Source organism: Haemaphysalis longicornis, unplaced genomic scaffold (genome assembly GCF_048455015.1).
Source record: "Haemaphysalis longicornis isolate Haplotype H1 unplaced genomic scaffold, Haemaphysalis longicornis Haplotype H1 scaffold_6, whole genome shotgun sequence".
In the NCBI taxonomy this organism is placed as follows: domain Eukaryota; kingdom Metazoa; phylum Arthropoda; class Arachnida; order Ixodida; family Ixodidae; genus Haemaphysalis; species Haemaphysalis longicornis.
Window position 1 is genome coordinate 34460599 of NW_027526407.1, and position 13025 is coordinate 34473623.

At 43.1% G+C, this 13025-nt stretch overlaps 1 protein-coding gene across 2 annotated transcripts in view; it reads left to right on the top strand.

Annotated features, from left to right (window-relative positions):
* LOC144141484 (uncharacterized) overlaps positions 1 to 13025 on the top strand; it is a 94648-nt gene that overhangs the window by 17436 nt on the left and 64187 nt on the right. For both annotated transcript variants that reach the window (XM_077673039.1, XM_077673040.1), the window contains exons 4-5: positions 6546 to 6746; positions 10830 to 10901. In XM_077673039.1, coding sequence (XP_077529165.1) covers positions 6546 to 6746; positions 10830 to 10901 — 273 coding nt within the window. The remainder of the gene's footprint in view (positions 1 to 6545; positions 6747 to 10829; positions 10902 to 13025) is intronic.

A 13025-nucleotide genomic window follows, 5' to 3' on the forward strand; every position in this document is an offset into this window, starting at 1 on the left:
TCAAAGAAGATTAACACATTTGGCTAGAAAACATGTGGCACTGCAGTCATGTGTGGTCATGACAATTATTTGAGTATATGCAGTTGTTCCTCTACCATGAGTGTCTCATGCGCATTGTGGGCAAAGAAAATTTTGATGAAAATAAAGTTTTGATTGGATTCGGCGCGAAAATGCCGCAGATCGCTTGTTCAGGTAGTACTCAAAATTAACCCAAAATCAATACAAAATACTTCCTCGCATATCACAGTATTTAAATATTTTAATTAATATATTGCACCGCACTCAGACGGGGATATTAAAGTTGACTTTGTCTTCTTAGGGATTTTATTAAAACAAGAAGAAAACTCAACGTCCACAGACAAAGATTACCCCCAGGGAGTGCAATGCTTGAAGACATTACCTGTCTAGCTCAATTTACCTCTATGGCTCTCCGATATTCCGGCGCTACATCCCGCAAAAATAAAGAAATCATATTCGCAGCCACCGCCTTGAACTAAACTTTAATAATAATATTTATTCCAAAAGTACCCCAAAAAGATGGCCACAGAGGTTATATTACTGTGAAGACATTGCTTTTATATTCACACCTCCTGTAATAAAATAACGCCATTTTTAAATAGATTTGATTTTATGGGAGAACATTACCATATACTTTAATAAAACCTGAAATAGAACATATTTGTGTTAATTTAAACTATTCGTGAAAAAACTAAGCCAAACTAGGCACTCTAAAATAGTGTTATGTTATGAACGCAGGACAGGAAAGGACAAATGTCCTGATGGTTGGAAAATTCGATGGTTTAAATGCACCCTTCTTGTCTGAACTACGGGGTTGCGACGTAACGGAGGTTAACAGTGGCTGTGCAGCCTGGCATCTTTCGACTAAAAGTGGAACATTCGCTTAAAACTTCTCATGTTGTATTTTACAACGGGGCACTAGATAAATAATTGGTTCGAAATCCATAGGAAGGCCTTTAAAACACCCGTGTAGCACACGTATAAGTCGTTAACTACTTCTTCTAAATATTTCCCATCGATCTGAATAACATCTTCATTATATTTACTTTTACACCTCCCAATACTCTTCTATAATGAATCTACTACTTTCACTAATCTTACAAACAACTGCCACCGAATTCTTGAGCTACTGAAAATTATCTGGAGTGTAGGATATAAATGCAACGCGGAAAAAATTACGGCATACTTTCAAACCCGCGCAGGCGTTTTTTAGACCATACCTGCTAGCGTGTTGTCACGACTGTCATTTTCCAGCCTATGACACCAGGCGGCACTTTTAGCACTGAGATGGCCTAGAATGACTGTTTTTAATATCTGTGTACACATTTGTCTACACGGAAAAACGCTGTGGGATAACATGAAGGTCAGTTCCCCTAAGACCGAGCATACAGCCACTTGCAATGCGCTTTACACTTGACACCTAAATTTTAAGCGCTGAAATTTTACAATATGTTCCTGCAAAAGCCTTTCATGTCCGCAAAAAAAAAATAGCGAGAACCACTACCGAGGCGACCCGGCAACGTGAAGCATTGGCGCAGCGCCTAGTAACGGCAAACCCAAGTACGATGCCGCGCGCGTGTCTGGCGCTCAAAAACCGTCGTCTTGCAGGCACAAATAAAGTTTTTCTCAATCCTAATACTATAGATTTCGGGAAGAGGGTGCAACCTACAACAGAAAGTTAAACTTTCTTAATCAGCGCCTGATTTACTCACAACCATGTTAGAGTCTTCGAGCTCAGAGTCATGGTTCCTTCTCTAGGAGCGGCAGAGCATTCGAATTTCACGATGTTATTGGTGTGGAAAATGTTTTGTATAAAAATAATGAGGTATTGCTAAATTGTTACAGAAGTCATCTGTGCTTTAGAGTGAAAATAGTTAGGCAACGTAGTGCACAACCTTGGTACCTAGTGGGTATTAACCAGTTCATGACCGTCTTCCTATTATCAGCCAGTTTTCCGCAAAAAATTGTAGATAATAAAGGTGCAAGAATTCCTCTTATATTATCGGGCCGCCGAAACTACCGATTACTCATTTAGGTAACGCAAGCATTCGGAACTGCGCTACGACAGGCAGTTTTAGCGGCACGTAAAATGATTGTGCAGTGTCTGGTACAGTCCTTGAAAACATTAAAAACCCACACTAGCGGGATGAGTGCACTTGCCAACTATGGATAATTACGATGCAATGCCGAGTCAATCTTGCCCGTGTACTGCCTAGAACTTTCCGCTGGGATCACCTGCTAAAAGCGTAAGAGAATTTTGTCACGGCGTTTCGGAAAACTTCTATATGCATCCATACTTGAAGTTTGTCCCCTGTAGTGTCTCCCGAGATGGAAGTTGCATGGTGGATAATAATGTCTCTTTCGAAGGCCCTCCCGTTTCAATAAACATTTCTCTCTGTATATATAAATAGGGGATCTTTTGTGAATTCTTTTTAGAGAGGTTCAGTGCCTGCCACCAGTTAGTGTTTCTCAAGAGAAGGCTGTGGTTTTGCGGTAGTTTGTTGGCAGGTCTTTTATGGGAAGTTATAAATTTGGTAAATGTTTCATACATATGAGTAGAATTAGGCGCTCACTTTCGGAGCCAGAATACATTCAGTTTTCGCAATTTCATCGTTTCTACATTACCAAACTAATCCCTGTCAAGAGGTTTCTGCTCACAAGTCAAAAAGAAAGGAGAAAAAATCTGCCGTGATAGCGCCTGAGCGTGCTTTATCCTGTAAAGATAATTGTTATGCAATGTGGTGATGGTGGGAGATCGTGGTGACCAGCAAAAAAAGAGATGGGACGGTAATAGAAAATTTGAGACATTTCTGCTTGGGATTAGAAAGAAAAGCACGGTAAATAGGATTACAAGAAACCGGGAGATAATAGAAAAACGTAGTTAAGCAGCCCAGGAAGAGGTAGCATTAAGAAATCATAGCCCCGCCCCACTGAAACGTTCCCTATATACGGCATTATGGGAATACGGAGTTCATACTGAGTATAGCGCCCCACCAATTAACTGAAGTAGTTGTTATTTTTACAAAGAAGGGATTCATACGAGTTCGCACAATAAGAAGGTTTGGCAGTTTTCGTCTTTTTATCTTCAATACTAAGCAAAATCACGCTCCGTATGTTTTCCATATACTCCGTATATACAGAATTCATACGGACAATGATTTGGCGGCTCTAGTGAACTTAATGACATAAAATCGCTGTCAAATTTTTCGAAAAGTATGCAGTATTTTATTTTCATGTATTTCTGAAAAAATATTCCTAGCTTTGTGGCGGCTTTGTGTCATTCTAGGAAAGTATCCGTACTCCCATGACTCCGTATGTACGGAAGCTTTCAGGAGGGCGACAGTGTTGCACATATACTCTTCAAGTCCTTAATGATTGTTTCAAGGATAAGTGGATGCAGAGTGCCTTAAAACATCGGAGAACCGTTTCTGCGCAACGATGCTTCATCAGTGTAAAAAGGAACACATAACTCAATCCTTCCTCTAGGATACATTCTGCTGTAAGTTCCACTGCGGTGACCAAGGTTAAACGCACCATAATTGTTTTGTTTTGTACACTTGTAAGCGTGCACGTGAGCTGGAGCAGCAAATTCGACCCCCCCCCCCCCCCCCCCCCCCCCGTGGTCAAACGTTCACTTTTCAGTGTACATATATCTTGGAGTCCGAAAGCTTTGCTGCTTTTCGCAAAGTGCAATGCAGAGCCCCAGCTGAAATTTAACATATCTCTAACGGCGCCAGTATCAATAAATGTGCTCTGTATGTCTATATGAGCGTACATGCCAAAAATAATTATTACTGTCAAGAGCAAGTAACCCATAAAATGTTCCAATTTATCAAATTGATGTTTCAGACATCCCAAAATCGTCCTACTTTCAAAGACAACCTGTGACTTGCCTTGTATCATTCAACTTCGGCAGATGTCAACTCTATTTTAGGCACTCTGTAACCTATATTTTGATGAATACTAGAAGAGGATCGATCGTATTAGAGGTGATGTTGCTGAGATCGTTTCTTTTAATTATTCAAATACGGTTCTTCATATACCGGCTGTCACAAAGCCCGTCGGTGGGGGTCCCTATCAGTAAAGAGAAAAGCTGCGGTCTCATGTATTTCCCTTGATACTGAGCAAATAGCAAGCTTCTTAATTCCCCTTTGAAAAATATTGTATGTGTAACAAAACCTTTGATAGTTTACGGCCATGCTCCCTACTTTGTCCTGGTGTCCCCTATAATTGTGTGTAGCGCGTAACCCAAAGCACATTCTACCATATTGGTCCCATAAATCCTGAAAGGGATTTTTTCGATGAGGTCAAGTAATATTTATGTTCATATCTGGCCGTGGCATTTGATATAGAAAATAAAATAATGCATCCTACTTGAGACACTCCGTTCCTGCATATAGGCTAGTAAAATTGAGACGGCTACATTTTTTCAAGGAATCACCACACCTTGGAGCTTTTGTTATAACAACCAGGCAGATCAACCAAAACAAGATTTTGTGACCGCGGAAACATTTTTAGCGTTTCAAATGAGTCCAGACAAACCAAACAAATTCTTTCCCCCCAGCTAGGTGATGGTATAAGCAAAGCTATGAAGTGTCAACGTATTTTGATTGTGATTTGATTGTACGGTTTAATACGCCGACGCTTCGCAGGCGATGAGGCGCGCCGTAGTGCAGGGCTCCGGATTAATTTTGACCACCTGGGGATCTTTAAGTGCGCCGAAATCTCGTACACACGGGCGTTTTTGTTTTCCGCCAGCGACATCGTATTACTTGGTCCTTGCTTTGCATTTAAACTTACTATGTGTGACTTAGTTGTATGCCCATGCCTGACATACGAGTGTTATATCATGCACTATACCGCTAAAGTTATGATCTGACACCTGGCCCGAACGTTCTGGGTATTGCGAACACATATTCGCTATAAGGGCATGTTGCAGCTCTCGCGGTCGTATTTCTGGTCATAAAATTTATATCGCAAGCTTATTGCACAGGCTTGGGCATTTCGACTTGCCGAAATCAGAGGGCAGAGGGGAGTGAAGCTGGCACTGTTTCTGAGCACGTATGTTTTAGGTTTTCAAAAGAATAATACAAATAAATGTGCTACCTAGCATTGATGGTCGAGAGCAGGCCCCGTTCACACGGAGGCAAAGTAACAAACAATTAGTGTTGCTCAACTTCCCTTTTCAGCCAGTTCTGGAGGTAAAATATCCTAATTTTATACACAATTGCGCTTACCAATATTCTGAGCCTCGATATGAAACCCGCGCTCCTGTGAGTCCTCGTCCTCATTTGGCGTCGGCCTCACTGTAATCGAGAGAGTGAAGAGGGCAACCGAAGATAGAACGAGAAGTAAGCAGAACAAAGGTGTGTCAAAAGTGTGAGCCCAAGGCACTATGCGGAGGGGGAGCCCACGCTTGATATCCTTCCCGGTGGTTTTCTAGAACGAGCGGGAAAGCGGAAGAGGAAAGTGTGTCGAAAGTGTGAGGAGAACGCGGGTATACCGTGGACAGGAGAGACATTCTCCCAGGCGGGGTCGTGCAACGGCATAACAGCAGAATATAACGCGCGCCGTTGTCCGCTCGTTGATGACCCCAACACTTCCTAAGATGCAGCAGCTATGCGCTGTAGGCGAGAAGACTGCGTTCCGCGCTCCGCTGAAAGTTCGTGTTATGAAGTATACTAACGTCATCCAATGTTTTCAATGATCGGAGGAGGCATAATTCTGTACCTTCGTATATGCAGTTTTATCGAAGCAAACTAGCGACTGTTAAACCAGAAATATACACAGTTGTGGATGTATCGGTAACCGAGAAAAACAAAATGCCCAGTCCCTAGTTCATCTATGGGCGACCGCCATGGTGGCGTAACGTCACGACCCTACATCCAATAGCCCGCCAGATAAATATCTAGCGCTGCCAAATAAAAATCATGCAACACTGGCCAGTTCTTCATTCACGGATAAACGTACATGGCGCTTGCGTACCACGCGGACATTATAACATAAAATAATAGTGCAAAGATTCTCACCCAGGCCTAATCAGTTAACAACAATAATATGGTGGGTCAACCACCTGTGGTTTGAACAAGCAATGTTCAAAGTATTTTGGGAAATTTAGGCCTTGAACACCGTGGCCTTGCATCTAAATGCAGCTTACTATCACCGCTCATATCTATTAACAAATGCTGTGTCATGGCTCCAACACGGTTTTCCGTGCTTTTATCCCAATAAAAGTCTGACTGACCCCATTGTCTGCAGAATGACCACAGTACTAAAATTGTAGCTATGCTCGAAGATTCGTACTATAGTACTGATTGTGCTAAGGCAGACAAGAGATTTCATCTTAATATTGACCTATTTCATCGAACGTCCTTAATTAAGATGTGTCAATTTTGTTTACATTAACCCTTAAAATTACCCGTTTGTTCAGAAGTCTACCACTGTTGCTGCGAAGCCGTAATGCTGCAAGAGCTTTTTCTACTCGGGTAGTAAAAAAGGTTTCACTGTGTACACCTTGTGGTTGATAGGTGGAAATGGGCCATTTAGTGGAGCCTCAGGAACTGGTGGAAGAGGAGGCGTTGGTGGACTTCCAGGCTCGCCGGGTACCCTCGGACTCCCTTCCCCAACGCCTGGAGGAATTGGAAACGGCTTTGGTGCTTCGGGCAACATTCCGGAATCTGGTTTTGGATCCGGCGGCAGTATTCCTGGGCAGAGTCGCACCGGCACAGGTACATTGAAAACTTGGATGGTGTGTATGGTCTTGCCGTGAGGTAGTTACCTTAAGCAAAAGCTGACATCCAGATTGTGTGGTGGCTTTACAGTGAAGTGCAGAGTGGATTTTGCCATCTCTGACGCAGCTTTTAGCCTTTCACGTCAATTGTGCGCCAAATCCCTCCTAAGCGGCTATCAGATTACAGCGGGTTTCGAAGAAAGGAGCAGCCACACCAGATACGCGTCATAATCTATTACGGAAATAAATACTTTATAAGCAATGCACACCGCGATTATTTTCCTTCACAATGTAGAAACAATTAAAAACACCGCGTTAAAAATGAGCGCGATTGGTGCGCTCACGTTGTTTCAACTGCGCCATTGTTCGTTTTCGGTAGTTTCTGTTGCGGTTCTTTTCGTGTCTAATTCGAGAGGATAGAACCATTAGTTCTAACGTTACAGCCGGCGTTTTTAAATTAAGGATGTGAGTGGGTGCTTCGAAGAAAAGCGAAAACGGCCGCATTGTGAGCAGCTGGCGCTGCTACACTTGACAGGGGCCACTGTAGTGCAATCGGATGACAGTTGACTATACAGGAAATTATTTTAAAAATCAGGAGCGGAAATAACACATTCATAACTCCACACACTAGAAAACCATAAAAAGAACAAACTGACACAAAATAAATCACAAAAGTATAAAAGATAAAGGGCAGCAAAAGAGAAAATTGCGAAACGAACACAAACGATATATAGCCGCAAAAATGATACCTATACGCGCCTTAGGTAAGTTACCATCGTTGAGCAATTAAAACAGTTCAGACTACGTACACAATTCACTTCACCTTCTGTCTCTAAAGATTGTTCATTACGATAGCCGCACAATCAAGGAAATAGCAGGCCGCGTAAGGCCTGATAAATTACAAATTGATGAGAACTACAGTCATTTAAATCCACTGAGCGCCTCATTGGACTTCACAAAGCTTCCTGCGCCGCGCAGAATACCAAGGCATCGTGGTGACTGTCGCGCGACAGTATCAGAAGAATAGAACAGGGGTAGTGTGGCGTTTGGTCAGAGGAATATGGCGGAAACAGCTGCGCTGCTGTCTCTGCCCTGCCCTTTCCTTCTTTTTTTGTGTCTGACCGTGCGACCACCAAATCGTTCCGTGTCGGAGATGACTTCCCTTAGAGGTGTTTCATTTCAGCATAATGTGGTATAGTTCGCACCGAGGGCAATAGTAATTTGCTTCGTGCCAAGTTTTTCGACGCTGTGTCGCGTTTGCGCATGTCAGCTGACCCGGTTTATCACTTAATAGGCCACTAAACACTTTTAATCACGATAGGGTTTCCTGGGATACTTAATCGCACAAATTTCTGCCTATCTGTCTACATTCAAATAATCTTACGGCCAAAAGCTCAATAACTTCGCCAAAAAGCAGTCTGTGGAGGCAGAAACTTTCAAAAGTACTTGATCTGCCCAGTAAATCGAACATGTACCCCCTATACAGCAGGAACGTGATTTAAAAACATTTGGTGCAAGATGTAAGTACGTAATCAAGCGCACTAACGTTCGCTTAGTTAGAAATACATTTTTCTTTGGTTTTCAAGGAAGAAAGAGCAAAAAATGTCTGACAATTACGATTCTACCGAATGGGAAATTTGAGTGCAGTGGGAGCTGCATTCTTCCCGTAGAATGCTTATACCTGCATTGTTGCAGGAAGTTTTCTGGTCATGGGCGAATGCAGGACGTCGCGCGTATACTCTTCCGTTATCTCGTAGCACTCCCTCTCCTTCCTACCCCCCCCCCCCCCCCCCGAACAGCATCCCCCGCGCGCCCTGAGGGTACCGCCCTCCCCCTCACGATTCTACCAAACTTTTATCCACCGCTTTCCTGCTCGCTCTATCTCCGGTGGCCTCTGTGTTCTTTCGGTTACAACGAGTTCGACGCCGAGGGACGACGTGAAACTATAGTGCACTAGAATTATTCTAGTTCACTATAGTGAAACTGCAAGAGCGGGGGTTTACGGGCTTGGCTCGAACGGGCATGTCTTGAGCGACCTCGGCGTACCACCCTCTCCCTCACATATTCGCCATATCTTCATTCTCCGCTGTTCTACGCACTCTATCTTCGGTGGCCTCTTAGTTTTCTCGATAGCAACGAGGACGGCGCCGAGCGACGTTGCGAGATCACAAAAGCCGGCGCTTAAATACTGCACTCCTAAGCCCTGGGTTAAAATTAGGCTACTTCGTACAAGATAACAGCGAGCCCAGAAAAAACAGGGCTCGCTCTCGGGCTGTTCAAGCAAGAACAAAAAAGAAAACTACCGGAAAAGATAAACGTTGTCCTTAAGATGGAGTACGAGCAATCAGAAGGATAGAAAAAGGGGTGTTTTAAAAATACAAAACATTATCCATTACGGGAGGCGAGAGAGGGAAGAGAAATAGCGGAATGGGTGGAACTTACGTGTCAAGGGTGGCAGACAACCATCGTCTGTTGACGACACTTTCAACAAATCAAGAAGATGAGCGGTCACCTTTTAATTAAAAGTCAACATTTTTCAAAGATGTCTGCATTCCAAAAACGAAATATTGGTCTAGCTGCTGAAACCAGCTCAGGAATATTAAAATACCCACTCGCAATAAAGTATTTATATAATCCTGCCAAGCCTCTTTTATATATCCACCAACCCTCCGCGGTGGCTCAGTGGGCAAGGCGTTGTGCTGCTGTGCACGAGGTGGCGGGTTCGATTCCCGGCCGTGGTGGCCGCTTTTCTGATGGAGGCGAAAAGCAAAAACACCCGTGTATACGAGATTTCGGCGTTCGTTAAAGCTCCCCAGGTGGCAAAAATTAATCCGGAGCCCTCCACTACGGCGCGCCGAATCGCCTGCGTTGCATCGGCGCGTTAAACGCTACAATCAATCAATCAATCAATCAATCAATCAATCAATCAATCAATCAATCAATCAATCAATCAATCAATCAATCAATCAATCAATCAATCAATCGATCAATCAATCAATCAATCAATCAATCAATCAATCAATCAATCAATCAATCGATCGATCGATCGATTTTGCTACAAAGTCTTGCGTTTGAAGAACGAAGCAGCGTCATAATTCACCCAGAAAATTGAAGCTCGTTAGGTAAAACACAAATTATTACCCACTACCCAAACTTCATGCGATCATCATAAAGGTTAATTATCGCAATCATACTGGGTACGTTTGGTTTGTTTTCATGGGCACAACAAACAAAATGTATATTACGAGGCAGCACGATAATTCTTGACGTTACAGTATAACAGATGCAGGAAGAAACATTGGTGTTATTGGAAAATTATTACACCTCAGAACAACAAGTTGACGTGTAACAATTCGAAATTTGAAAGAGTGATAGGTAAGCTCATTTTCTCATTGCGGACACTCGAGAGCTTAGATCATCTGAATAGTCTCAAACAATCCCTTTAGGAGGCGGCTGTCGAAGAAAAGCCTTTTTTTAATGTTAGTGGAAAATGTTGTAGACGCAAATATACAACTTATTGCACTTGAAATCTGAAGCACTTACCACTTCTTTTCAGGCGGCCCTCCTAATAGTCAGTAATGTACAATGTCAGCTCGATTACTTTTTCGTATGTAGAATTCCGGATTTTCAAAGCAAGTTTTGTTATTTTATCGAATCACACAAGAAAAAAGCTAACTTGGTTAAAATGTAGACTTTATTTTCGTTTGTCACACTGCCAGTGTTCACATCGACTACGTAAGTAGGGTGTCTTGTCTCCATCGCGGTGTTCTACACTTTATGTCTGTAAAAGTACGACTAAGTGCGTACTTCGAAAAATGACCATACTGGTGAAAATCCACATACCCTCCCAGTTCGTAATAAAGGACACATTATGTTACGTTATGTAGAGAGATTTGGCGGTAACGTTGCCATCGTGTTTTATTAATGGTGATAAAGGTGTGTGAGCGTCATTTATATTTGCTTGTACGGTTACGCTTTGTTATAACGTTTGTAGCTGTTGTTGGAAATTTAGTGTACAAGAGCATACTTTCTCTGGCAATGCGTAACGTTTCATGTGTCCGCGGGGTGCCACTTGGTGCAGATGGGCGACTCGGTGGAACTCGTGGCCCTAATGGACTTCCAGGCTTGCAGGGTGAAAACCCATCTACCTCTGGTAAGAACGCCTTAAATAGTTTCAACGGTTTGGCGCAAGATCTTTTTGGTTTTGGCACCAGTGACACTGGGCTGCGTGGGTCTGGCCCAGGTATAGTGGAAGCCTGGAGGATGTGCATAGTTATTGTTTTACGCAGTCACTTGGGAAGAAATGTGCCGCTGAAGCCATATACCCGTACGACAGTGCTATGTAAAGTTATTTCACCGTAGTTTTAAAAAGCGTTGAAATTTTTATGTGCATTGTGCAAGAAATCCCTTCTAACTGACGGCGCCATTACAACTTTATAATATAAATGCGGCCGCGATGCACATTCCTTTGTTAAGGAATTGCGGAAAAAATATTTCGAAACGAGTGCACAACGCGATATACGGCGTTCGACAAATAAGAAATATTTAATTTAAAAGGCATGTTGCAAGTTGAGGTGTATGCCCTGCACGCAGCTGTGTAAACCCGGGGATTTTTCGTTTTTGGCGGTGTCTGTCTGCGGTTCTTTTCGTGGTTCACTCGAGGGATAGACACACTAGTTTAAACGATTACAACTGGCTGTTGAAAATAAAGGAAGTAAGAGGATTCCTCAGGTGGAGCTGGAAAGGGCAGCCTTGTGGGTGGCAGACTTCTTCAGGCCGGGCAGAGATAACCGTACTCAGAGAGCGAGTGATTGCGGGGGATGATGGTGGCCGCAGTGAGACGCAACAAGAGAACCATACAAATGAATAAAAAATATTAATCTGCTATTACAATAAAATGGTAAATGAAATACTATCCCAAACAAAAAAAAAACGGTGGCAAAAGAAGGGTACTACGCTATAAAAAAGTATTCCGCTTGAATTTGCGGTATTAGTACATGTAAATTCACTTGTCATTGTTTAAGGATTTACACAGTGCATAATGTATAAACGTCGAGCAGCGGTTTCGTTTTTTGAGTTTTTTTTACCAAAATCGATCGGCCAAATTCATTGTAAATCTGCCTTAAATATCGTAAAATTGAACGCTGCTCAGTGCACATCCGAGCTCCATGGCTTGCTGGCGACAGTTTGGCCGCAGTGCGAGACGACCTAAAGTGTACGTAATGCGAGGCTCGGCAAGAGCAGAACCGCAGCACAACAGCTGCCGAGAGAGAGAGAGAGAGAGAGAGAGAGAGAGAGAGAGAGAGAGAGAGAGAGAGAGAGAGGGAAACATTAATCACAGTTGAAGTGAGCATATTTGTGGTCGGGGTCTGAGGCTGCCGCTATCCTCTCCGTTTCCTTGTGTGGCGATGCGCATGCCCATGGATTGCGTAGTCACCGTACCGTCCTTTTTTGCGGTTCATTTCTGGAACATTATGCTATGGAACGCACTTAAGCCAATAAGCACTCGCTTGTGTGCCGCGTTTGTGAGACTGCGACCCGGTGATGGTACTAATAAAAAGGCGACATTTCTCGCTCAATAAGCCTTCTACCAATGTATTATTTGCCGTCGTCATGAACTCTCTTCAATTCGCAAATGTGACTGCTGCATCAAAGTAGCTGAAGTAGGTGGTTGCACGTTGTGCCCTCTGGTCAAATAGCCAAACCTAAAACAAAACCACGGGTAACAAACCAAGTCAGAAAGTAAAAATACGATATTTCGGGAGTTTTTCACAATTTTTTTAACTTCGTCATTGACCTTTGTTTCATCTCTCGAACCCAAGGAGCCGTGACCGAAGTTTGATGTGCAGATTATGTATTATATAGTCCCACATGGTGCATTCGGTGACCGCCCAGGCGTGCACCTCACATTCAATCGCTGCAGTGCATTTTCGCTTCGTATGTGTCAGTCCAAATTCTGGCCTTCGAAACTTGGAATTATCGTTGGAAAGAATAAATATTAAGCTAGTGGTTGTATGTGTGTAGTTTCTGGCACTCAGTGTTAGCTTCGCCTACGTAATGAAACACGACTTGTTTTCCTGATATTTAAGCAGTTTCTGTTTTCAATATTTCCAAAAAGATTCTGGAAGCACACTGCTCCGCTCTGAACCCGGTGTTGAACGCAGGCCCGCTCGGGTGGAGTGGAATTTTAAAAAAATCTGCAATTTGCAACCGCTTGGTCATTACTCCTCGAGTCTAAATTTTTTGGATTTTACACACAAGACCTGCCTTGGACGGC